Below are 27,795 nucleotides of genomic sequence, written 5' to 3'. Positions count from 1 at the left end.
TAACAAGTTGCTTAAGCCCAAAGTGTACCCCACGCTCAAGATAAAATGTTTCCTCGCCAGTTTTTCCAAAATGACATTTGTCAAAAATATATACTGGGGAGTTTTTGCACATGCTTTTACAATTTGTACTTGTTACGTTGCATTCCAAATAAGTTTTCCTGAATGAACGTCATCTATTATTAGAACAGCCTAGTCTGTTTTACAGTCACATCGAATAGCTCTTTATATAAAATACGAGAGGTCACGTGATTACGTTAGATTCATCGTGCAGTTAAAGTTAGAGAGCGCGCGCATATTTTTGTTTTTGTTGAGCTCGCGCGAAAACGCACGAGACCCTCTACACGGAAATATTAGGAAGAGCGCACTACAAAAAATAACACTTTTTATACATGTATGCGTATATTATTTTATAGAAAGAGCTATTATGTTTAAATGGTAACTTGGGGCTGGTGGTTGTCCGTTTGAATTGGCATCAAGACGCCATTATCGTGTTTCCAACCGCAATCGTAGCTTATACAGTACTTGCAAATGCACTAGAAAGCTATGATACTTGAGATAATTTATTGTTGGTGGCAAGTATTCGGAAAAAAACCGCGGAAAAAAACTAGTTTTTCCACCCTTGACAAAATCGTGCCAACCCTGGAGGTGGGGCGTTAATTTTTTTTAATGAAATCAGCGCATTTTTTTTCATCTACATGAAAATAAATAATTATCTTGCAATTTGTTTGATGTCAAACCTTATATCGACTGCTCTATGCTTCAAATATTGTCCAAAAAGGATTTCAAAGCTTGGTTAAAAAAAGAATAATGCAGCAAAAGGCTATAAAGCTTAATATACTACCAAGGATATATTTCCTCATACTGGCGGGAGAATGAGCGTGTTGAGACAATCCGCGGCCAATAGCCCTCATGGTCTAGTTCCCCGCAGGCACGAGAGGGGGGCGGGAAAATGTCACCGACGTGTGCTTCAATCCCGTCGGAAGACGTCATTTTCAGCTAGGAGCAACCAACACAGCACTGCCCACACAAGGAGAACGCAACCCGTCTAAATTCAAGTCGTGCATTTTCTTGCGTACTTTTTCATTGGTTAGACGCTTTAGCTGGTGCCGTCGGAAGGAAAAATTCGGAAATTGTCCCCCCCCCCCCCCGCCCGTAAAACGTGCAGCGTAAAGATTCATCCAATGAAATTTGTACACAACCCTGTGTTTAAAAGCTAGTTGCGTTCTACTTGTGTTTGTTGCTCCTAGGTTTCAGGGACATTTTAATGTTTCAGGGAGAAGGAGCTTGCTCTTTGAGCATGAGTAACTCTAAAAATTGTCACAACACGAATTCTCCCCACCGCTAAAATAAATACACCCTTTGTACCACATTCTCTTATTTATATAATACATTAACTGGAAAATGGTTTATGGGTTCTTGATTGTTACATAAATACGGAATACAAAGTTATACCGAGCGCGTGGGAGGGGAACTACGGCCACTACAACAACCACCACTCTTATCACGACGTTCGTACCCGCGTACTCCACCTACAGTCGGTCAAGTAAAAATGAAAAACAAAATATATTTCCCCTTATTCTCTGGTAACGGTATATACGTAATACGTACACGCTTCGTTTTCCCCATACGTTGTGCCCCCCCCCCCCCCCGGCTGATATAATTCGCTTCCTCACTCTGCCGCCACTGCACCCCCCCCCCCTTCAGCCTTCACAGGCCTTCTTCCCTTCCAGCATTCCAATGCCCGGTCCGGCTTCCTCATCATCCTCATCCGGAGAGGATCCACACGCCCCCCTTCCATCCCTCTCTGGCTGGCTGGCTGGCTGGCGGGCGGCGGCGGCGAAGGGATTCTAAGAGACGGGAGAGCGCGCGAGAGAGAAGGTTCCTCAGCCGCAGCGAGGTAGGCCTAGCGCCAACGGGAAAAACCAAGTCGGGTCCTCGCTTGATATCGGAGATTTTTAAGCCTAAAAACAAAGAGAAGCCCGTGTTTCCTGGGGATGGCTAGCCGTCAATATTCATTCTTTAATAAAGGTAAGAGTGACGAAATAGACCGGGTACTCCCTTCTCCATCCGTGAAATATTCTTCCGCGCGAAATCAAACAACCCCCCCCCCCTTCCCTAACTTGCCCTCTATCGGTCCTTTTTCACGGTTCCTCCACTTTTTTGTTAAATCCCCCGATGTACTTTTTGTCTATCTATTTTCGCCCGTTCGGGGAAGAAAAAGAGACCTTATAGATAACCGTGTTTGAAGCTAAGGCCTACTAAATTTCCGTTCTCTCTATCTGTAGAGAAGTCGGGGAGGAAATTCGGTGGCGCGCGCGTTAGGCTGCTTCTTGAAATATAAACGAGCCAGTTTCGTTGAAAATTCCCTCAATCGAAGGCGAATGGCGAAGAGCGCGCCGAGATCATCTATTATTTATTTCTCCTTCTCTAGATTACGTTTCCGTGACGTCTGTTTTTCGGTAGTTAAAACTCTCCCAAATTGGAATATTTCACGGGTGCCGAACATTCATAAATAATAACGAGCGTACGCGAAAATATCAGCGAAAAGGTTTTTACCGCAATGCAACATTAAGCGGCGTGTGTATGAAAAGCCTTTGCCGGAACAAACGAGACGAAATATCGTACGAATGGGAGGATTAAACGTATAAACGCTATTAAAAAGGGATATAATATGACCGCGTAACACGTTTATATTATAGATTTATAAAAGACCGTAGAGTTTGAAAATTAGGGTTTTCAAATTCGTTCTCAACGTAGATTAGTGATTCGAAGCCCGCCTCGGATCATTTCAATATATAATAAATTACATAAAGATGTCGACGTTTGAGTTACACTCGGAAGCGGTTGGGCGTAAGAGGGCGGCACTTCATCAACAGTATCGGCGACGTTTAACCACCTTCGGAATAACAAGGCAGTTAAAGTTTAAAGGGATTTGCGAGAGGTGGTTAGTGGTTAAAAGCAACGATTTATTTATTACTTATTTCGTAAACAGAATCTAATCGTACTATTTTAATGGACGCTTCTAACATACGGGTTGAATTTTCAAATTAGATTAAACCACCACTGATCACGTCCGCGCGCCCAGAGCCTGATTAGGACTCGTGCTAAAAAATACTTTAGGCTTATAGTTTTATGGAAAAATACTTAGGCTCGTCTCTGGCTTATAGTTCTACGGAAAAAAAACTTTTGGCTTGCCTAGCGCTCATAGGTTTGTGACGAAAATACTTTTGGCTCATAGGTTTATGGAAGAAAAATACTTTTCGCTCGTCTATATTTCATAGGTTTATGACGAAAATACGTTTGGCTCATCTAGGGCGCAAAGGTTTATGGAAAAATACTTTTGCGTCGTCTGAGACTCATTCGTTTGAAATTCAGATAAAACTCTGAAATTTAACTCTAAACTAGTATCGGTCCCATAGGGTTTTACGGATCGTTTAAGATTTCGTCTCAAATGTGAGACACGAGCCGAGCTCAGATCGAGTAGTATCGGTCACTATCGAAGATAAAATATTTTGGAGTCGTCTCACATACTGCAAAATTAAAATGGAGCCAACTCGAAAGTTTTTCCATTTACAAATAAAAAAATTCCCCTCAAATCTGGAATTCAATTATTAGGTACGGATCGAAACTATACAATCCGCAATAAGGGGAAAACTAGTAGTCCATCTGTAAAATGGGATTAAAATTAATTAGCTTAAAAAATCGATTTCTAAATTTAAAAAGGCGAAAACGATAGGAGGCAAAAAAATAAGATAGATGGCGTCTAATTTTTATCAGCCATTGAAGTAGTGAGAGAGCGGCCTGAAATTAAAGAAAGCCTTCTAGGAATTATCTCCCGTACAAAGACGCCTGATTGGTTGTAAAAATTTTAACTCCCCGGAGCGTCAAGTCCTCGCAATTTGCGTATGAAAACACACACACAGCGCCCAGAGAGAGAGAATAGAACAGACGCGTAGAACGTAATAAACGAAGATTGGGGGGTACAGTCGCGGGGTATCGCGAGCCTCGGAAGCGATCTCGAGGGGCTTCTCTCCGGCAAGAAGGATAGCGCTCTAATCATATATTTCGGGACAAAAAATAGGCGAGTCAAAATGCAATATTCAGGACTCGAGGGACAGGACGGATGTCTCGGGTCACGTACCGGCGTTCTACTTTTATCTCGAGGCATCCGCGGGGTTATTAAGACGCATTTGGCCGAAGGAAAAGCCAATGAAAAAACATTAAGCGAACTCTCGAACGGCGATCGTCATCGGATAGACGGTCGCGTATACGGATAAGATAAATTAGCGAAGAAAGAGACCTTTCGTCTGTGGCACGCTACGGAAATACATCAGCGCGGAAAGTATTATACGCGCCGGAGAAAGATACGCGGCACTAACTATTCAACAAATCTCTTCATTAAGAATGAATCTAATTATTAGAAAATATTTACGCGACTTAAAATTGAGATAACATTTGTCGAACCACGTCGTGCTTTTCTTCCATTTTTTAATATAAATTACACTCTAGAAGATTGCAGCGCGGATTTTAAAAAATAAGGTCTATTTTTGGTCTATAGACGCCTGTAGAAGTGTTCGACCCGCGATACACCGGTGTTTGGGGAGAAGCCGACGTCGTTCATTCGAAGTTTCTCTCGCCGTTTGTTCTTCTCCGAAGTATAAACTAACTAGACTTAAAAAAAACCACCTAGATCCCAGGCTTAGGTTTTGGGGAGGGCGGAGGGCAAATTCACCTTTTTTTACCGAGAAATTCGCGCAAAGTCAAAAGGTCAACATCTCAACCCAGAGAAAGACAAAAAGTCCAAATGGAGGTTTTTTTTCGTGATTGCCCTTTTTAGCCCACAATTCCAATGAAGCAAAAAACACGACGTCGGTCCCCACCTGTCGACTTGTTTGGCTTTGAGGACTACAGCCGCCTGATAGGCCTCCCTCCCCCCTACCTCCACCGCGGCCCACCAGCGAAATGTCGAAACGGCTCTTCACGATCTATACCGGTACCGGATCTAATCGAACACCCACACCCACCTCCGTCTCGAAAAAAGGCAGAGAGAAAAAACGCAAGGATGGTTCGCGCGCATGTCTGAAGGACTTTATTCCCGGTGTCCCTTTTTCCCTTTGGTTCGAGTTATTTTTCGATTTAAGTCCTCCAGCGAGAAGATCATTTTCATTTCCAGAGCGGCGGATTGCGACGAGAAAGAACGAAGATGGAGGTGCGGGGATCGGCCTAAAATGAAGGGCAATTTATTTTTCACGCATCTGCGGAGAATAACAGCAGAGGCTAGGGTAAAGAAGCGGACGCCAAAGGGATATACGTATTCCCGGGTTTCTTCTCCTCTCGCGCGGTTGGTGCGGCGCCTCCGAATGGATTATTTCGGAAGAGTTCTGCTCGTATTAGCCCGGCCAAATCCGCCTTCATCCGAGTACGAGCGCGCCCTCCTTTTTACTCGCGAATAAAAACGAGCCCCAAAATTGGTACTCTCCAAAAAATATTACTCGCGCGATGAAAATTAATAAGTATATAACTTCATCTGACGATATCGGTAACGCTATTCGCTCGAAACAACGTACCTTCGAAGATTCCTAACAAAAAGCTCGTCACTAAATATCAAATTTAACGTTTAAACAGTTTTCGCGTATAACCGGAAGCCATACATTTTGAGCCACGATGCGGTTTAAACATCCGCCTTTTTGGCGAAGGCGCTTTAATTTTTACGGCCTAGATGGATATTAAGTCCTCTCGTAAGATGATTCGTGATTTACTTCTCGTATTAAATATTTAATGAAATATACACGGAGGTTTGTGTATCTCGTCAATGAGTTATTTGGAATTTAAATGAATTCTATCAAATAATTAATCATAAAGCTTAGTAAGCTTTTGGATTTTCATATCCGTATTATGTACAATTTAAGTTAAGTATTTAAAATACTTAGTGCTTAATTTGAATCACGCGCGTGAATTCCAGATAATTTTATGTTAAAAAAACCAAGAGCTCTAGAAATATTTTCAAGTAACCTACAATAAACACTCGGGAATAATTCCAGACGTTAGCGCTCCCCGAAACCTATCGTTCGCTCAATCTCCTCCAAGCTTTCTCAGCAAAATTGTAAGAGACAATGGACGCGGCATAAGTCCCCCTAGTACCGTTCCTGAATCTCCGATCACGTCACGTGATAGTTCGAAAAAGACGATAAAAAATTAGGAAAACGAAGTTGCGACAAGTTCAAAAGATGGCGCTGGCAAGAATTTCCATCTTAATCTTTCGTCGGCACGCGCTCCTGGAATTCAGGCTCGGTGATAATGGTCATTCCATAGAGCGTGAAATTGGTCCATTTTTAAACCAGCCCTGTCTCCCCCATTCACTCTCTCTCTGGGCCACCGGTGGCGCCCTCTAGATATTTACTTCCGAGTTACGGCTAGATAGGCCCCGGCGGACTGGCCAGATAATGGCGCTTCTCGGGCCCACGCCTCCTTAAAAAAAGGCCACAATTGCGCGGGGGGGGGAGGAAGAGAGGGGAAACCCATTTCGCGAGCGGAGTGGAATACCAAGTTAGAGAAAGCCCACCAAAACGAAACTAGGTATACATCCTCTTCTTCGAGAGCGACCCACGTCTACTTTTTCAACGTCACTCGGGATCTATTACATTCGGACATCTTCTCGGGAAAGATTTCTCACGGTTACTTACATAAATTAAACTTAAGTAAGAAATGAAACTATTTTCGTGTAATTTACTAGGTTTTCTTTTGGTTAGACAAAATTTTCAAAGAAGTAGTCCGTTTAGCAGTTTAGCCCCAATTCTGTTTCGATAAAATAGTAAAATTCTTAATTTCATACATTATACAACTGAGTTGCCTTTTGCAATAGTTGTGAATAATTTAATTAATAGTGGCGTTAGACCATTCGCATTTAGAGCAACTCAGATATATAGGTGTTAAGAGCGAAAGTCTATGGATTGTAGAGGTCATTTAGAATCGAAAGTGTTCTATGGCATTTTGTCCTACGGGCCGCCGTTTCGGAGTTGTGACACAATTCCTGTATGAACGTGCAATATTTAAACAACGTAACTAACAAAATAACTCCATCAATGAGATTTTATTTTATTCTAAACGATTTACGGAAGACCCTACTATCAGTACCAGACGAGTCGGTCGAATTCGAAACACGGGCGTTTGGCATATTTTACACGACGACCTATTGCACCCCTATCAACAATCGTGACCACAGGACTTTCCACAACAACAAATTATCTGCCCGTGGCTTCAAGAGCAGCACGAGGTTGACGAGTCTTTTCATCGACGTATTCTCTGACTAGAAAGGGTGTACTAAACTTGCGTAACACGCACCAATGGGCTCGTGTAATCCCTCACGTTATTCGAAACGAGAGTTTCCAAGAAGAATGGATATGAAATGTATGGGCAGGCATGTTAGGCGACACTGTCCTAAGTCCTTTCGTCCTTCCATTTCGACTGAGTTCTGATCGCTACCTAAAACGAGCTTCAAGATGTTCTGGACGACATGCAGCTATAACATCGCGTTATATCTTCGTGTTGGATTTCACGTTACTTGATCAATCAAGTGTCAGCTTTTTACAAGGATATTCAAAGTCGAACTGGTCAACGTGGATTGTAATTTTTTATCAAAGCCGAATTTGGATCTTTCCAATTTTGAAGATAATTTCGGAATCCAATTTGATCCGCCATTTTCGTAAGGGACGCAAAGCGACTTTAAATGGGATTTTTGAAAATATTAAAACCGTTCAAGTTTGATTATATTTTTCAAAAATGTTCGCAATTATTTCTTATAATTAATTTTTGACGGTTAACTTTAGGACCTGTTTGAGTCATTTCCTGAAATAGTTATAATTCTATAAATAAGCTTAGTTGTTGTCTAAATGTACGGGAAATATAGTTTAAACGCTTCTAAAACGTTAATTAAACATTAACTATCGAAAAGAAACCATTTCGAAAGCAAATAAAAATGAGACGTCGGAGGAGAGGGGTGCTGACAATCAGCGGGCAATTAGCTTGAAAATAGATCCAAAGGGAAACAACGCCATTACTCGCCTTTCACTGACAGATAAAACGGGCCAAATTGGTTTCCAGCTAACGCGTATCTGGCTCCATTAATTGACGTGGCTTAATTGTCGGCCGCCTCTGCAGAATGTCCGGACGCGTCATCTTTCTCAATCTTCCGTCGCAGTCAATAAGTAACATAACACGCTTCTACTCCGAATTCGCCCAACGAAATAGCTCTATATCGGGACTGTTACGGATATCTCACTCTCAGATTTGGACTACGCGAGATTTTTTGCGCTATCTAATGAGGCTTTTCGGTTTAGCTAGAGCCACGTGGCGGCCAACGCGAGAAGTTCATAATCCGCTGGATTTTCGTTCGTTAAGCGGACGATTTTTCATTATAAAACGCGAAAGAGTCCGCTTACATTCTTGCCTCTGTGACGTATTAGCGGAGTGACTTAACCCATCTACTATACGAAATTTCATTTTTAAACTGAAACCCGCATTATTTGACGAGCGTGACTGACGGCATTTCTCATTCCTTTGTACGGCATGAATCGTACCGAAAAGGCAATTGTTTGTCAACGAGTATCCTAGATCACGTCGCGGTTGACCCGAGACTTAATTTGGTCGTAAAGGGCCATCGATCGGCATATATCGACGAAGGAAGCCGTTTCTCGGGAAAGTCTCGCCTAATCGAAAGGCCTCTAGTTACAGGGCCCGCCGAATTACGCTAATTTCAAGAACATACTATATATACGCTAAACCTAGGGATTCGCTCCGTCGCGTCGCGTTCTTAGAATGGAGAAATTAAATTTATCCTTTGAAGGAATCTTAGTGGAACCTAATGAGGCCATTTAACGAAAATTTACAAACATCGCCAACGCCTAACTTCGAATTTACCGTCGAAGTTGATTAGTAAAATCTGCATTGACGGATGAAACCTACAAAACCATCATTTCCGCCTCGCTAAAACCTACAAACAGGTTTCAATATCGATTATTTACGTTAGTAAATTACGTTATATTCTTAAGAATTTAATTATAGTCGGCGGAACTTTCGAAATGTTGACTTTTCCGAACCTCCATTTGAAAAATAATCACTCTTTATTGGTCCAACCGCGCGCCTGACAAGCCATCGTACTTACGGCGCATCAGTGTTTCGGGGAAAAGTTAATTTACGGGAGTTTGGTCTACTAAGGTGATCGCTAGAGCAAAGCGCGAGGCGGGAAAAGGAGAGGGGGAGGGGGAGGGGGAGCATTGCGCGATCAAACGGATCAATTGTAAAGTAAAACGTATACTTTTAGACCTGGGGGAATGGCGGGAGTATCGGAACTTCGGGGTCAATAAATCGAGGCGCGCTTTTTAGGCTGCAAACTGAACGAGCGAGCGTTCGATTGAAGAAAGAGCCGGGATAAATGACGAGGACGAAAAGAAAGCTACACCTACAATGGGAAGACGAATGGAAGGGGCCCGGCGCGTAGGCAAACGGTGGCTAATTAGACGCGCTCGATCGGCATCCTTCCGACGCGGCCACGGCGAGACGCCAGCGAATGGCCAGGAAGTATACACTCCATCTATAGAGGTCGCGAATGAAGTACGCGGCTTAATAGGACGATTATTCGAGATAGAGTAAAAAAAGCGGCGTCAGGATGAGCCTCGCTCTCTTCGATTCGGCGCTAATCGGACGATTTCTTCGGAACTTCTAATGAATTTGTTCCCGCGAGTCGATCCCTCCTGAAAAAGACAATTCCTAATTTGGGGAAAATCGACTTTTCCCCGCGCGCGATCAACGTGTACGCGTAGCGCCACCGAAGCCGCGAGCTCTACATTCCGCGTCTACGGTCTAGCTGCGAAGTAACGTTGTTACCTGGCGCGGATTAGCGAGCGAAAGATGGATAAATTAAAAAGAGCGCGAACAATATGGGTCTAGGCCCGATTAGATTTTGCGCGTATCGCGAGTAGTTCATTACAGTCGCGGCTACATTCAGACTATATTTTGGATAAATTGACATTTAACAAGTATGAGATATACGACCCCGCAAAATTTATTATCGTCCAAATAGTTTGCAGATTTAAGAATGAAGGAGAGCATTCTTAAAAATACCAAGATTCTTAACTAATGGTCACCTAGGAACAACAACAGCACCCCACACAAGGAGAACGCAACCCGTCAAAAGTCATGCATTTTCTCGCGTACAATTTTCATTGGTTAGACGCTTTAGCGCCTGCTGCCGTCGGAAGGGTAAAATTTGGAAATTGTCCCCCCCCCCCCCCCTGTAAAACGTGCAGCCTTAAGGTTCGTCCAATGAAATTTGTACGCAACACTGCGTTAGCGTGTTTAAAGGCTAGCTGGCGTTCTCCTTGTGTTTCTTGCTCCTAGATGGTCACGAACTAAATTTCCGAAAATGGTGGATAAAAATGGACCAATCCCAATTTGAACCAAAATGTGTTCTATTGGTTCAATTACAAAGCGTTAAATTTAAAAAGAATTGAATGTTGACATTGTATCAAGTTATTTTCGTTAAAATATTGGGTAATAAACTTACCACAGTTAACTTTTCTTTAGGCTTTATAGCTTTCTTTATTACTGGCTTACAAGGAAGTAATTTATTGGTTTTGAGCCGATAAACTAGTGATATTTATAGCCTGTCATTTTTAAGTATATTTCAAAATATAGTCCGCAGATAATCAGACGATATTTCGAAGGTTCAGATATGTAATTTAAATCCCAAAACTCAATAAGAAAAGCGATTTTAGAAATACCAGTAACAATAATTAAATATCCAAAAGATTTCAAAAAAATACAAATGTAAATGATAAAATGGCATTACTTAAAAGAAGGGAAAACAAAATCAATAGATTCTATATATTTGTTTCGTAGCAATTTACGAGAGGGGAGCGAGTATGCAAATGGCGCGCGAAACTAAATGGATTAAAACGAGAGGCTTATACGAAGGAGGAAACGGCCGGGATGGTCGGCGAAAGTAGGCTCGCAGCGGGGGGCCAATCTGGGAAGGGCCGTTCAGCGAGAGGATCATCTGGCCCCCGGGGGTCGAACCCCTTCGAAGCTGTCGCTAATAAGAGGATCAGTCGTAGCGCCCTTTGTATTAAATTAAACGTGATTAAAGAATAACACATAGTGTAATTCCCATTTCACGCGATGAACTAACTCGATATAATTAAACTCAACGGGTGTTCTGTCCACCGTCGTAACTCTTATACGACGTCGCGACAACGTTTTCTAAAGGTTCTCACGAAAAAAGGGGTTCACACTGCTCAACAATACATTTTGCTACATTAACATAAGGATATATAAGGCAAGAGATTTATCAAAACGTTTCGTGTTTAGAGGTAGTTATCCTCGGGTAACGCTGCTAACGCATTACTATATAAGAGACGTAGTATATCTAGAATTCGCAATGGCTCCTCCCCAATTTGAAGCGCTGGATTTGCAAAGCTCAGCTTCAACCTGACGCGCACGAAAACCGCCGCTAATAATCCCAGATTGTCCTATCAATTGTCACGTAGTATTTCTGAAACCTATTATTAAACGACACATGATTTAATTCGTATATATTTAATTTCCACCACAAAGAACTTTCCCAAACGGGTTTAGCGTAACTAAACAGGTTTAGAGTAACCAAATGTCCTATTTTAAGGGTTCCCACAAGCGAGTCTTTGATATTTCCTATCAAATGTGGCATCATAAACCCTATTTTTCCACAGTTCTTCAAAGAAATTCAATGCCCTATTTTAATGGGTACCCAATGGCACAAATTGATATTTCTACTAGATAGAGGTAACTAATACCAAACGAAGGACGTCTCACTCAATTATATTTATATCGAATATCGTTGAGAAGAAAACTGTGAATCGCGGGAAACTATTCGGAACTAGCGCCGCGGTATATTTAACACCATCACATCATAGAAAGTAATAGCCCTTACATTCCTACAGAGCGGATTAAGCTAAAAATCGCCAAAAAGGTTTATTAAACAGTAATTAAATTTAATTAGGATTAAATAAAATTTTAATTTTAAAAGCAAAATCATCAATTAAATAGTCAATAAAAGAGTCATTAATCGTATAAAAATGAATAAATTCCAAAAACTGATTTAAATAAAAAAATCGATTATTTTACATTTTAAATAAAAACCCAAAAAATGTCAACGCTGAGTCTGAGATAGAGAGGGAAGGCAGCGGCTTAGTAGACCAACGCGCCCAAACCAAAAAAGCTTAACGATACGCTCAACGGCGTAAAATAGGAGAAAGACTTCGCGGAAGAACCCGTCAATTTGGAGTATTTCGCGCCACTTACTCGCTCCAGGTATTAGAGGCAGCCCGAAAAAGAAGAGACTCTCGTAATGAAATTAAGGGACAGAAATGTAAATAAGGCCCGGAAAAAAGGCGAAATGGCGCAAAGGCTTAAGTACGAATGGATAAGTTTAATTAAGGCAGACTTCCAAAATGGTTATAGGCTCTCCGAGCGGAAAATTCACAATAAATTCGGGCGATTTGGCGGCTCTGAGTCGGAAGCCCGCTTGGGCCGAGGGTCGGAGGCGCTTCGTTATTGCGCTATAAAAATCTGGCTTCGTACAGCGGGCAGATAGCGGACTCAGCCGTACATTAGCGGCTTCACCGACGAACGAGGCGGATAGAAGCGGCGAAGTTGAAGCTCGACGTTAAAACTAACGAATCGTTAAATTGTAAAAAGGACGATTTTAAAATTAGCTCGACTGAAAAGAAACCTTTTAATTAAAACTTTTTTAAATGTCTCGCGAGAAGTTATCGAGTTATCAGTTTTCTAAAGGGATTAGACGAGGTAATTTTCAAGCACGGTACTGCGCGTAAACCAGTTCTGATAGTAGCTTGAGCTCTCTCTAACAATGTAACAGTCGTTATAGAAAACAACTCTATCAAAAGACGTTTGAACGAAAGTGTTTAAACTTCCTTTTCATCATAGATGACGCTCGAATTATACTTTGATAGAGGGACAAATTTAATCAATTTAGGTTTAGTTGACACCGTTGTCAAAGGTAGAGGGAGAGTTGTCTGTTCTAGTTAAAGTGGGGTTCGCGGTTAAAGTTAAAAGCGTAAATTTAGAACTCAATTCATATTAAATTAGGAATTAGTGATTAAATTGAAGATAAATTAATATAAAATTAAAATATAATTAAAAGTGTAAGATTAAATTGAAATCAAATTAAGAAAAGATGGTTTAATTGAAATTAAATTAAAATGGAAAATAAAATTAAATCAATATTCAATATTGAAATTAATAATCGAATATTATTACAAAACTATTCTCGCCAAATGTTAGTTATAAGTAGATGGCGACTTAGACGTCGGACTATATTTGGGCTCTTGACAACTTGTTTTTCTCAAGTACAAGATGGAAAAGGAAGTGAGAATATTTCCGATGGTTTATTTTTCTTCGCAACATTTCCTTAAGGATTATGTCCGTCTGTATTAAGGCAACACTATTATTATCTTTTTGTTTTTAATAGTTCCTAAAAACTAAACTTTCGTCGAACGAGATTCTCCCCGAAATTATACTTTTTCTCACGGTCATAACGCGCGAAGATGCTGCACTTGTAATACGATATTTTAGCTAAGGCCAGTGTTGTCTCTTTCCCCGCGATGGCCAAATTTCGCGTAAGCCCTTCAAACAGCTTTCCTTTTGAAAGCGTCAACTAGCGTAAGGCCACGACTACTTTCGTTCGCCGAACAAAATTACACCCGCAAATACAAACCGGAGGGAAATGCACGCGATTTGTAAAATAATTTAAAATACGGGGCATCTCGCGCACATGCCGGGGGAATACAATTCCGATTTGCAGGCGCAAAAGGAGAACGAAGCGACGCTGTGACTACCGTTGCCTAGCGACTGGGATGGGGATCCCGGAGTCTTATCGCGAATGGAAGAGGGATGTGGGCGCTGGGGGGGGGGGGGGGGGGTTGGGGGGGGGCGAGAAGACTGTTACACAGTCTGTATTCTTCCGCGATACTCTCTTACGATAACGACAATAACGCGCCGTTGAAGTACATTTTCGCAATTTTATTCCAAATAACATTTTGGAAATATTTAATAAGTATAGTGTATAAGTTCCAAAACTCCCCGTTACGTCATTAGCTATATAGCGTACCCCTAAATTTACGTCATAAGATGAAACCAGTACTGAACAACAGTCTTCCTATACTTTACCCGTCGTCTTGTTACGGCGTAAAAAGGTGAAAACTATTCGCCTGCCATAACCTATACCACTACTTTATACTTTATACGTACAATCCTAGCTGAAGCGTAGCTCGAGATTGGCCGTACTTTCTCCAAAGGTATTCGCCGTAATGCCAGCCCATTTAGCCACTCTTGTTGCTGGCATAGCGCTAGTTTTCCCTATGAGAGATTCGCGGTAGCTTCACGCGTACGGTAAAGGGTAACTGAAATAACTTGACCACCCCTATGAAATCATTTAGGAATGAAAAATTAATTTATAATCCCAGCCATCAATTGTAGATAGAAGGAAGTGTTGCGATAACAAAAAACGGCGCAGCCACAACTCGTTACGGACGAAATATGAAGATATTACATAGACTTGGCTTGTCCAATATTTTTCGAACGTCGTTTATTTTTCCTTCTCCTCGGAGACTCCCTTGGCAAAGCGCCGCCTATTGGCCGCAATCGGAAGTTTACATCATACAAAGCGAAAAAATGAAAACGAACGTTGAGAGTTCTTTAGCCGTAACAAGGAGATGGCCGAGATAGGAAAGAAACCCGTGAAGTAAAGCCAAAACCACGTATTCCCAGTTACAAGGTTTACGCTTTCAAGAAATTTCTTGAAATTCGCTGGCATTTTATTTCGACGCCGTTATACTTCATTTTTTTTTACTATTTTTTTTAATAAAATATTTCCAAATGGCGGTTAACTAGTTCAAAATATTAATAACCATTTATCAGTGTCCTAACTATCCAGGTCCCGGTCTTATTCGAAAGCTCTATTTCACATCGCGAAGAATATCGGGTCTACCACGAGGGGCTAACTACTTCCTTAAATTCTGTACAATGATTACAGCGTGTGCAGCCTTTGATAGTGCTAAATCTGTAATTGATAACGTAATCGCTTTAGTACAGTCAAAGCTACGGGCTCGTACACCGATTACGGATAGTACTACGGGCTCGTACACCGATTACGGATAGAACTACGGGCTTGTACACCGATTACGGATAGTACTACGGGCTTGTACACCGATTACGGATAGTACTACGGGCTTGTACACCGATTACGGATAATGAACAACCCCTCGATCTACCAGTTACCTTCGAATGTAACGTCGTGTTCCGGCATTTTAAAGGGTATCCGAGAACCGCCCCTTGATGACGAAAACGCTTTCTAAGATTGTGAATTTATCCATTAGAAATGAGCGCGATGTAGTTACGTAGTTTGGTCATTGATGGGTTCGAATGGTGAAGCGAAGGAGAGCGCCCGAAAAGGGTCAAGAAAGAGAGAGAGAGAGAGAGAGAGAGACGGCGTACAAAGCGAAGAGTGGCGCGTGGGCGTTTGGTGAGCGCGAACCAGTCGAAAGGATTCTCGAGTCGATACCGGAGAGAAAGAGCTCTTTCGGGCGGCGTGACCAGAATTTAAAGGAGAGACGGAGAGAAGCCGGCCAAACTTGAGGGGAATTCGACGGGAATGTTAAGTCGTTCTCTTTTGACTAATACTCGTCTTTCGGCAAACGGAAAATTATTATCGAACTGAGAGCGGACCTTAAAAAAAGAAAGGAGCGGGCGAGAATCGCGGCCAATTAAGAGGCAATCCCCATGGCAACGGGATACTTTCAAAATTGGATTACGGCGCCTGGGACGGAGCGGGCCGCCTCAAGCGCCGCCGTTTGAAAAAGGTAGCCCACCGTCTTCGCGATAGAGCTCATTTAACCTGGCGATGACCACTTTGTACCGTGTTTCAAATTCGAGGCTCGATTTCATTTTTAAATTATACGCCAGAGGGTTTGCCTCGCGAGACTTAATAAAATGTCTACACTTTGAAGACGACACCCTATTAGCGAACTGAGACGGGGCGACGTTTTTACACGCGCCCCTCGTGGCCGCTGATCGCCGAAAGAAGACATTCGACAGGAGCGGGCTGCTCTTTACGCTCGACTTTAAGATCGTTAGACACCGTCATTACATTCGCGAAGGACAAATTTTTGTACTATTTATTCTCTTGATCTTGCAAAATAAGCTTTTATAGAGGCCATGTCTTCTTTTTTTTTTGAACGACTGAGTCCTTCTTAGCGTAGATTTTGGCTCGTTAGCGGTCAACTACAAACGGATATTTAATCGTAAAAACATCGGGCGGTTTCGCAAAGAGTTAGAACCCAAAATGACGTACTATCGAAGTACGCGAATAAAATTGAAACAAAAACGTTGTTCGACAAGTACGGCTCCGCAATAACAGATCCAATGTCTCGTTTGTACTTTTCAGGGATAATCATCGGGTGAAAGATGGATTTTGGACGGCCACTTCGATCGCGGCTTTAGGCGGCGAGGCTCGAAGGCAAGGTTAACAGCAACATCCGTCTCGGCGACCAACGCCGAAGAAGCGAGTCCGAGCTTGGGCCCAAGCGACGTGGAAACCCCGAGAGGGGTAGCCGTGAGCCAGCGCAACAGCCGGGCGGAAGAGAGTGCTCCAGGCGCCAGAAGACGTTGGTCGCCCGATGAACGTCATCCGTTTCGCTGGAGTGCCAAACGGCAGCGTAAGCACCAACCAATCCCAGCCTAATTGTCACCCGGCCCACACGACGGAAGCGGTGGTCCTCTTCACCCTCGCGGGCTTAGGCATGGGCGCCAACATCCTACTGATGGCCCTCATACTCATCAAGAGACCCCTCCGAAGGTAACTCCCCATTACCATTCCCGTTACGTTCGTGGAAGGAATTACGCGAAGAGGTCGGTAATTAAATTAACGACGCCGATAAGTTAGACATTGCAAACGGATGTTTTCTAATTTATACTAAATCTCGATAATTTCCGAGCTTTACGTGAGAATTCCGATAATTAATTGTTCATCGTCATTGACGTTAGTTTTCATTTTCTTTCGCGTAGATGGTCTCAAGGACTTTTGTTCCATCAAGGCCTAGTGGACTGCGCTAGAGCGAGTTTATTAGTACCTTTAGGTATCAGCGTGATAGTGTGTCAGCGGTTCCCAAAGTGCTCTTCAATCGAAACTGTCTTTCTGCTGCTGGTGACCGTTTCCACCGTCAACATGCTCACTTCCGTCATCAACGACGCTCCTCTACTGCCCGATCACCCGGGAGAGTCGACGGGACGCGGGGGTGGTTCGCGCCACCACCAGCACCGCCACAACCCGCCTCCCCCGCCGCCGCCCCACCACCACTACGCCGCCGCCCAGCATCACTCGAGGGCCCATCACAACGACGACTACGCCGACTCCGAAGAAGAGGAAGAGATCGTCGGCCGCCGGGGATTCCGCGCCGGACACGCGCCGCCTCGAGCCAGACGCGCCTCCTACGCTTCCTCCTTCTCTTCGTCCACGACGACATCCGGAGGAAGAAGCCGTCGCAGCGGCGGGGACAGGGGCGCTTCGGCCGCCAACAACAACGGCGGGAATCTGCTGGACAGTCCGCAGTGCATCATCTTCGGCTTGTTCATCATTTGGTTCGCTAGCGTCACCATCAATCTCGGACCAACTTTCCTATCGGGGGCGCTGGCCAGTTCCTTCGTGGCTCATCACATTGACGCGTGCCCGATGGTCGTGGCTCCGGTGCGCCATTACGTGCTCAACGCCCTCTGGGTTACGGTAAATTTACTCTGCGTGGTGTTAACCGGCATCCATTTGAGGAAATTGTACCGAGACTTGAGTCGCTCCAACTTGGAGGCGGTGCGAATCGCCGGAATGGTGACGACGATGATCGCGGTCAGCACGGAACCGCAGAGAGGTCACGGCGGCTCATGCTGCGACCGGCATCGCGGCTGTTACGAGAACAGCCCCGGATATCAGCAGCACCACCATATCCACAACTACATCCACCGCCTGGAACGGGAAGGCATTCGCAGGGTTAAAATGTTCGTGATTATTTTGGTGGCGTACGTTCTGTTTTGGGGTCCCCTTTACACCTTGACCTTGATCCACCCGGCCATAGTCTCGATGACCTCGTCGAGCGGGGCGATGTCCGCTGACGCCGGAAAGAGCGAGGGGGTCGGCGGAGCCACCTTGACGTACCAAGTGACCTTGCACGTGGCCTTTGTGCACGCTTTCGTCAACCCGACGTTGTTGCTGGTGCTCCACCGAGACCTGAGGGAAGCGGCCGGAGACCTGGCCCGTTGCAAGAATTGGGTGTCCCACGAGCGGCCCGACGGAGGCCCGCCTTACGAGAGCGCCACCGAGGCCCCCCCTTACTGCTCCTCCTCCTCCTCCCTGCCGCCCTCTCGCGCCGGCAGCCTGGCCAGAACGCACAGGGGCCACGGTGACCAGTCTTACCAGCAGTACCCGCCACACCACCCGCACCTGCACCACCAACCTCCGGGAGGCGTGCCCGTGTACGACCGAGGGGATCCGATGGCGGCCGAGGAGGTGGAAGAGGAGGAAGAAGAGGAGAGAGGCAGTGGATTCGGAGGTTCATACCACTCTCTGGCCTTCAGGGGAGGATACATGTGAGTCTAGCTATATACGACACGACTGCTCGTGTCAAATAAGAAGCTAATTATACACAAAAAACCAGGAGTATAAAAATTTTAAGAAAACTCTTTCTGGATTAGTCGAGTCTCTAAATACCACCCTAGTAGCCCCAATTACGTCTTGTCCTTCTTAGAACGGGTCAGTTATTTTAAAACGGCTTCCAGAAAGGATTTTCTTCACAATTTACGTACGAACCAAAAAATAACGCGAGCAACTCACTTGACCCCTGATTATTATAGTCCTGGTTTTAGGCGCGTTACTTTGAAAGAGAAGTAGCCGGAATCGAGGGCCTAAAAACGACCTTTATCCGTTGACGACACCGAAGTCAGTATTAAAAAAACTATCGAATTGACGCGTTTAACGTTGATCGCGTTTGACAATCCTTTAATTGTTAATGAAGTTAAATGGTCGAGATTACTCCCCGAACTTAGAATATTTAGCCTCCTTTTCCGAAGTAGACATCGGGAAATAACTCTCAAGTACTACGAGCGCTCTTTAAACCACGTCCGTTGGCATTGAACCTCGAACCTCGCCCTCAAATTTAAAGCTACCATCATTGGCGTTCAAAGGGAGCGTTACGTAATACTTGAATGGCATAGAGTCGATTTAGCGAGATACCCGGTAATAGTGAAATTTCAGCGTCTAAGTGTTATACTAAGTCTAAATAGATGTGACTAATAAACGAGTAGAGTAGTCATTGTCGATAGCGACCCTCTTTCAGAAATAATGACGACACCCTCGTGATTCCTCCCTCAAAAATGCTCAAAAAGATAATTGGGACAAAAGAAAAACCTGCATGTGGAAAAAATGCCTAGCTTATATCGCTAAACAATAACCTCACACACTTATATATAAATATACTAGGAGTTGTTAATTTTCATAAATTCCAAGCCCTCATACTTTGACGGAATTTGATTAGGGCCGAGAAATTGCGAATTTAGAAACTGTTGTCAGTTTTAAATATGGAAAAAAATCTTGTATACACAAAACAGCCATAACGAAAATAGGCGAAAATTTTTGTTGAAGCCTCTTGTTAATGTTTCCTAAAAATGGCATCAAATAAATGTTTGTCGAAAAGCAATGCGATCTATTTTCCAATTCCTTTATCTGGATATTTCCATCCACGATGTTTCAATTACTAATACCAAGAATGTTATTAAGGTTAAAGGCGAGGAGTCCGACATACGAAAAAATCCAATACACGCTAGAGAAAAATTATTTAAATTCTTGAAATCAACTTGAAAATCCCGGAATCTGGGAGAAAATCTGTTCCAAAATCTCTAAATCAGCCTAAAACAACAGAAATCCACACGAGAATCGTACTCTGAAATCTCAAATTCAGTTTCTGATTTCTGAAATCACTGAGATTCAAAATCCCGTACGCTTAATTTGCAAATGGCGGACCCATCGGTTAACGGAGAGTAGGTGGTCGACACCCCTTTTAGAAAAACCCACGCCCCTCTACTTTTCCTCGAGTCATTCTTTTACCTTTGTTGGGGGGGGGCACGGGGGGAACCACCACGAATTTCTATCAAGAAGCATGAAAACAGAGGATATGAGTCGCGGCTACGCGGCCACGTATTCTCCGCTAACTTGAAACTCTTGCCGTGTGAACTAACATTAAAGTGGCGAAAATATTCACGGAATTTTTCGAAGACTTCGTTAGCAAATATTTTAAGTCTTCAATAAATATTCATCGCGAATCCATAAACGTAAAGGTTTCACGATTCTAACACGGAATTTTATTAAATATTAATATTATATGTCGTCACCTGAATTCGTCAACCGACCAAACAGTATATGAATTTATTATAAGCTTTGACTGAAGGCGGGCGAGCTTAAAGAATTTTTTGTAAAGGCCTTTCAACAGATTCCAAGATACGACTTTGTGGTCATCAATCAATCAAATTAATAGGTGTCATAATTAAATCTTTAGCTCGCGCGAGTCGCTCAAAAACAGTATAAATAAGGCACTCAAAATACGGTACACGAAGGGGCAAAAGCCTAGTGAAAAATTCAATTTCGAGATGCTATATTAAACCAAGCCGTATTCGTTTTCAGGCGAGCGTTGGATCAATAAAAGTGGCGCAAAGCCGCAACGGCGCAGCTTCGGAAGGTTCCACAAAAACAAACCCGATGCAGAAAATGCACCATTTTCCCACAACAAAAGCGCGGATAAAAACCTTATCGAAAAGTAGCGTTTCTTGAAAAAGAAACAAAAGACGGCTAATTTTATATTTATTTTCCTATATGGTAAATACCAGCCTTATCACTATGCAGGGCCTTCCATTTTATTTTCCACGTGGGAGGTTTTTTTTTGGAGGGGGAATATTTTATCTAGAAATTTCCTCTATTTTTTCTATTTCTGTTAACTAAACAAAGGAGCGCGAATGAAGTCCATACCCACTGTAAGCCCATTTAATTGACAGCTAGCGTCATCTCGTGACCCAAATTATTAGTTGTATTCTTTGTAGGTTTTCGTAATACTCACTGATAAATAAATGCATTCGAAGCAAACCAAAAAAAAGGAGATTAATATACATTTTATTTACGAGTTAGTAAAGGAGTTTGAACTATTAGTTACAATTTATGCCCAAAAAGAAAAAACATCAGGCAAACGGTTAAAGCGCCATTTTCAAAAATAATCAATACTTGGATCTATAGCGATTAGTTCCGTTTAAAATTTGAACGGAATAATAAACGCTTTACGCAACTTTTAGAGCGCCCATAAACTGGCTTAAGCCAAAATAAAACTCTTGAAAAAAATATTTCGTTAGGCAAAATAACGGGATAGGGTTAACTTTAAAGGTACACCATTCGCGGAGTTATTAATGTTCGAATCTCAATTGATACGGCTTCTGGCCGACAAAGAACAATTTTGACTCCTCGTCGGTGGCCCAGTTCGGCGAGATTAAAGAACAAATATTTCGCCTGTCACGGTTTCTTAACACGGATAAAAAAACGCGCCGCTCGGAGCCAGCCCGCTTTAGGGGTGAAAGGAATGGAAGGTGTTAGATGTCCGTTCGCCGTAAGTAATTCAAACTGACAGAGATAAAACGCATTACCCTAGAATCTTTGGCCACGGGAAAGAGGGCCACGGAACCGGAGAGTGCAGGGCGGAGAAAAAATCGCGTTTCTTTCGGCGCGTTCTCTTTACGCGGGCACTTTAACCCCATTTCGGCCGAGGCTTACGTACGCGCGGAAGATGGAGTCCGAAATTCTTTGGGTCAAGACGTAAGAGTCGCTCTCTCGTTAACGAGATGAAGGCGAGGGTTAAGTAAAGGTTTCGACTGACGGCGACTGAATAGACGGACCCAATGGTTCGGCGCGTCCTTCCTAATAAGCCATTCGGCGAAGGTCTCGGAGTCCCCGTTCGCTCGCTATAGAGGCGTTTGTCCGACCACGGATCACCGTCACCCCGACATACACCGAGTCGGCCTCCCATTGATAAACTAAGTCACTACTACGCGTCATTCCGTCAGCGAGGGCCGCCGAGACACGAAATTCGGAGAGAGAGCGATGGAAAAACTTGACAAAGAGAGGGAGGGCGCCGAAGGTGTTTTCCGGATGGAAGGCCAACTCGTCACTGGCGGGCGGAAAACAATATAAGGAGCTCCTCGCCCACCCGCGATGGGAACCCAAGATAGACAAACGACGGAGGCCGACCAAAATAATAAATTTAGCCCCGGGACACCGTACGTAGAATGGGCTCCCCTCTTGAAGAACGATGACTTCCGGTAAAAAGCAAAATCATCATCTCAAATTAAAAGATCACCTCTGGCGGAACTAACAAATTTTTACCATTAATAAAAAGGTCGTTACGCGCGTCATCCTGAGGTTTTTATCAACTTTTTTCAAACGCTTACTCAACTATTTAAAAAATATATTTTTCAAAATGTCGGCCTAAACGTTTCTTTTTACTACGAACGTTTGAGACGAAACTATAGTAAAGCAGTTGTTAATTAATATAAATAAACTCAAAAAAATTAATAAATTAAAAAGCAAGAGTCATTGAAGGTACCGTTAGTGTCGTGTTTAAAAATTGGGGTCTAGTGACTCGCGTCACTTTTACGATTTAGCCTTCGCGCGAGAAAGCGCTTCCGTAACAAACTACCTCCATAAATCAAATTTTTACGTTCGCTTTCTTCAATTATTTATATTGAGCACGTATGGCCGAGGGGTGGAATAAGCCGCTTTTGCCGTACCATATATTTATATGACGCAAAGCCCAAATAAATTCAAAAATATTTTAACGGCCATTAAAGGAAAACAAAAGGCGACGAAAGCGCGTCAAGCGGCTTAACTGTGAATGTAAATAAAGCGCGCGAGAGCGATAGAAACGGCCACTCCAGAAAGGTTCTCCGTGAAAAGCACCCGCGACTGGGACCGCCAACCAAGCGCTCATAATATGGAAATTTAAAGCCACTTTAATACCATCATATACCCTCATATTTTCCCGAGAAAATAACATCTTTTTTTTGGACGCCGAAAACCCGCTTAGGACATTCTTCGCGTTAAAGATCACAAAAAATATATATTTTTCCTCCGCTGTTGGAAAGAAGAAACGGCTCTATAACTTAAAAACTCCCCGAGATCCCGAGAAAAGTTAATGGTTCTTACGTAACTAAGCCGAACTTTCGCGTTAAAAACGACCGCCTTCGACACTTCGACTAAAAGGTCGAAATTTAACCCTAAATCTTTAAAGCTTTAAATGGTTCACGACGTTAATGTATTTTATTCACTCTAACTTGTCTAAAAACATTGAGATTATTTATCATCTAAAGCCTTCATAGATTTTTTAAATTTTTCCAAAAATAGGTCGCTTCCAACGCATTTATAAATCCGCGAATGCCCGCCAATCTAAAAAAAAGTATTTATAGCTAATTTAATAATAATAATAATAATAATAATAATAATCAGCTACGCTAATACCTAAGGCACCACCTTAGGCCTAAGTCATTAATTATCACGAATATTGTCTTAAATTAATTTTTAAATTATATATTTAAAATGTATACCCGTAAATAAACTTCTCCGTGAACAGCGTGAGAAACGATTTTCCGGGGTCGCGTAGTAGGCCAAAATGATACATCGCCTTCCACTTAATTTCCAAATTACGACGGAATTACTGGCCACTGTTGGAGGCCGGATTTCCCGCTTCTAAAGGCTGAACATCACTTATCATTCGGGCTAAAACTATCGACTCGGAAGAAGAAAACGGGGGGGGGGGAATCACAGCGGGATAAAGAGGAGAACTTTGACCTTTCCAAAAGCGAGAAAATTTCATATAAAAAATCTATATCCATCGGTTTGGCGTCCTGCCAATAAAAAATATTAAAAAAAGCCAAAAAAGGGGGTGAGGCGCGAATGAGTGTGTACAGATATATCGGAAGCCGAACCAAAAGAGAGAGTTAACCTCTAACAGCGGTATTTAATGGCTTTTTGACTTCTCAAATTTTGGGGTCGACCGTAAGGTCCTTTTATATCGCAATAAAGACCTATTGACAAAAAGGCCCATCGTTTGAAGTACACCCTCAACTGCGAAACTATATTTTATAGATACTTCAATTGGAGAATTCTCTATAATTATTTTCTCTAAATGGTTTCAGAAAGTGGATTTTAATATCATTAAAAAGTTAATACTTAATTAACGTTTAGCGTTATCTGAATAATATTAGTAAAAGATTGTAAATTTAGTAGGTAAATTTCAATTTCATTATTTCTTAATGCTATAATGGAAAAATAAAATTGGAATGATTGATTTCGCGAGGTGAGTTATTAGTCGAAGTTCTCGTGAACTCTAGACATTTTGAAACTGTTTTTATGGCAACCACCCTGACACATAAATACAAGTCGCTCCCCCATTCGCGGTATTAACTAAAAAATGAAACCTTAAGGGGTTAAAGTGAAAGGTAGAAATGTTTCGCTGGGTGCCTTTAAAGTACCGTGAAAAACAGGCGGCTATTACCGCTTAAAATGATGGATTTCCACGCGCGAATGTAACGTACACGAAGAAGACTTTAAGAACAAAGAAAAGTCGTCTTAGGAACGGGAGGAAGGAACGAGAGCCGGGTGGCGATAGGGAGAAGCCGTAAAGTTGGGTAATAGGGCCATGCGTCAAAAGAAGCGCGCGACAAGACACACGGCGCTGAATTCGGGATTAGGAGACGGACCCTCGCTTCGCCCTGTTTTTCAGAACGCCTCCCTCCCCCTCGATTACCTTTAAGGCCCCAGTTCCCATATCTTCAAACCGGACTGGACAATGTCTAGGCCTGAAAAATGCCCTTCAGTTCCTTTAGTGTCAATGAACAACTGCTGCTGGGGATGAAACATTTCCCCAAATCTAAGGCTCGGGTTATCAAGTTCTCCTGATGCAGACTAGAAAAAAAAACCCCCACGGAAAAACGACCACGCTCGCGAATTATAAATACATATATTATATACATCGATTTACTTTATAAAATGGCGAATTGTCATCACGGAAAAATAAAACTTGAGATTTCAACCTCTAAGGGGCAATATTTTCATATTAAATTTGGTTCTGCATAAACGAATTCTCCAAAATTAATTGGTCAACTTGTATATTGAATTATAAAATACCTGAAATCTAGCTAGATTGAAACGCTTATAAATAATTGTTGACAAAAATCATGTTGCGTAAATTATCCGCTCATAATTAATACATACTTAAACGTATCAACGGTTTTTGCGTAGAGCCAGAAGTTTATAGTTCATTTACTGATCCCGCTAATTTTTTTTGAAACATGTACCATCGCAGGATCATTCAAAAGGCGTTTCGATTTTTCTACAAGAATTACATCAAAAATGGTTTTTATATATGTAACTTTTACATCGTAATAATAAAGTAATACACGTGGTAAATTTTAATCCGTGATGCGACGTTTGTCGAGAAAAGAGTACCCATTCGAAACAGCCTCAAAACCCGCGACGGTACACGTTTCATTTTAATGGCCGTATAAACTTTCGGCATAACCTCTAATCCTATTACAGTGTACTGCCAATTAGACACTAACGCTTGAATTCTCGTTGACAGGGAAACCACTTTATGATGAAAACAATCCGCGCTTACACTCCTATTACTCGTACCTGTGAAGGATTCATTTCCGCAAGTTTACTCAAACGGTATGTTATCATTGGTACCTTTTTCTCTCTTTGGGAAGACTTCGAAAGAACCAAGCTTCCCCGAGTACTTTCAAAATGTCCTTATAATACAGGTTTTCACCTTGATAAGTAAGTAAAAACCTCACGGAGGAAAAAATCCACCATCGCGAGTAGTTTTATATTAACGGATGATTCTAATTAACCGAAATGAGTGTCCAATTGGTTGATTAATTAATATTTTGAGAGTACTCTCTTTTCTGACTAGTTTACTCCAAATTTTATTTCTTTCATCTAATACCAAATTTTCCTTACACAGGCAAACAATATCGAGAGAACTTATAAATAAAAATTAAAGTTAAGGATTTTCACCTTTTTTGATATTATATACATAAATTATGTACTAAGTGATTTTTCTTCCCCACCCCTTAAAATCAAATTGTATCGGGTATTAAAAGAAAGTTTCAAACTGTCTCTTTTATTTAAAGCGGTGATCTTCTGTATTATAAGTGACATTTTCAATAGTGGAAAAGAAATTGGTAGCAATGAGACGCGTATTACGTTACGGGGGTAAATCTAGTTCGCCTTAAGCGCTTCAATATTAAAGAACAAAAACCAACGATAAAAGTATCCGTCACAAGATTAATTCCTAGGTCTATTTTTGACCTACAAACGCCTGTTCGACTGGCTACGATGAATGGATGCATTTTTTATTTCCTTTCTCAAATTGGGTCCCTTTTACATCAGGGAGGAGCTCGTGGACAAGCCGACATCCAGGTAAAGTATGATTACTAACAAAGGTTTTCAATCGCAATCTGGCCAATATTGGTCTACAAGATTCTTGGCTACTATCAGCGCTACCGAGCGGAACAAAACCTAATTGAAGTGGATTTAACGCTGGCTTCACACTAGACGGAAAAATAGCAACGTTAAGTTTATTCGACGGCCCTAAATCGGGAACAATTCTTAGCTCGGTAGCTAGCTGTATTTTGAGTAAATGTTAATTTTCGGACGAACGCTGGAGTGGCGATGAGTGCACAGTCAATATTTGCGAGGTCTTTGTTACTCAATGTCAAATCGGGCGATCGGGAAATACCCTTCGAGTAAGAGATCAGGTACTATAAACGTACAAGAACATACATAAGGCTCCGGTAAAACAATAAGTTCGGGCCCCCAAGATAGCAGTTATTATTGGGAATAGATTTAGGTGGTCGGGGAGAAACATGAGCGAACGCTTCCAAACCGGGCCCCGGTAATCAGAAAGCGCAATAAGTAACTTTTTTCTGTACTACCTAATTTTTTTGTACGGAAAGTTAATACATTGATCCCAGCTTTAATGTCATTACACGAATCTACCGTCTGCTAAACACGGTTCAGTTCGGTATCTAGAGAAAACCCGAAAATAACGATGAAATATCGTCTGCGGCGATAATAGGTGGGATTCCATTATTTTGTGCTCACACTCTTACGAAATTAACTTTAGCTTTACTGATCCCTTAAAATAATCTTAATTTCAAATTACGGTTACAGTCTACCAAAACTAGGTATGACGCGAAAATATAACATCGCGAAATTATAAAGCCAGCATCTATCAGTTCCTTTTCATGAATAAAATACCAATTATAAGCCAACGATTATACAGAACTAAAATTAATATAAACAAATTATTTTGGCCCAAAGCGAGGGGTAAGACACTCTGCGAACTCGGTGTACACTGCCGTACCTTTGACAGTGCTAAATGGAACTCGCGAACTCTTGAAAATATGTACCTTTAATAGTGCTAAATGCACGAACTCGGTGTACAGATTATCTGAGACTGTCTTACCACTCCGCCCAAAGGTCGACCAGGTAACTTTATAGCGTAAGTATATAACATAACTCTTAAAAGAGAAGTATCCCATTCCCTATACGGCTAATTTTATTATCTTGAAACCTACAAATTCGAAGATTCCCGATACGTTTCGGAA

At 42.3% G+C, this 27,795-nt stretch overlaps 2 protein-coding genes across 2 annotated transcripts in view; one reads left to right on the top strand and one right to left on the bottom strand.

Annotated features, from left to right (window-relative positions):
- LOC149933277 (midasin) overlaps positions 1-27,795 on the bottom strand; it is a 106,092-nt gene that overhangs the window by 34,420 nt on the left and 43,877 nt on the right. The gene's annotated exons all lie outside the window — the stretch shown is intronic.
- LOC149933278 (uncharacterized) lies at positions 1,863-26,270 on the top strand. Its single transcript, XM_090156634.1, has 5 exons — positions 1,863-2,028; positions 16,496-16,906; positions 17,116-18,684; positions 25,764-25,852; positions 26,148-26,270. Exons 2-4 carry the CDS (start codon positions 16,728-16,730, stop codon positions 25,777-25,779), a joined length of 1,764 nt encoding a protein of 587 aa, XP_090012760.1. The 5' UTR covers positions 1,863-2,028; positions 16,496-16,727; the 3' UTR covers positions 25,780-25,852; positions 26,148-26,270.

This window comes from Leiobunum rupestre, chromosome 8 (genome assembly GCF_980474605.1).
Source record: "Leiobunum rupestre chromosome 8, qqLeiRupe1.1.hap1, whole genome shotgun sequence".
Lineage (NCBI taxonomy): Eukaryota > Metazoa > Arthropoda > Arachnida > Opiliones > Sclerosomatidae > Leiobunum > Leiobunum rupestre.
Note: the sequence above shows the minus strand (reverse complement) of the source record. Positions and strands in the feature narration are given on the sequence as shown.

Coding starts and splice junctions, on each gene's coding strand:
- LOC149933278 (XM_090156634.1), top strand. CDS start 16,728: ATGAACGTCATCCGTTTCGCTGGAGTGCCAAACGGCAGCGTAAGCACC. Junction 16,907..17,115: donor ATCAAGAGACCCCTCCGAAG/GTAACTCCCCAT, acceptor TCTTTCGCGTAG/ATGGTCTCAAGGACTTTTGT.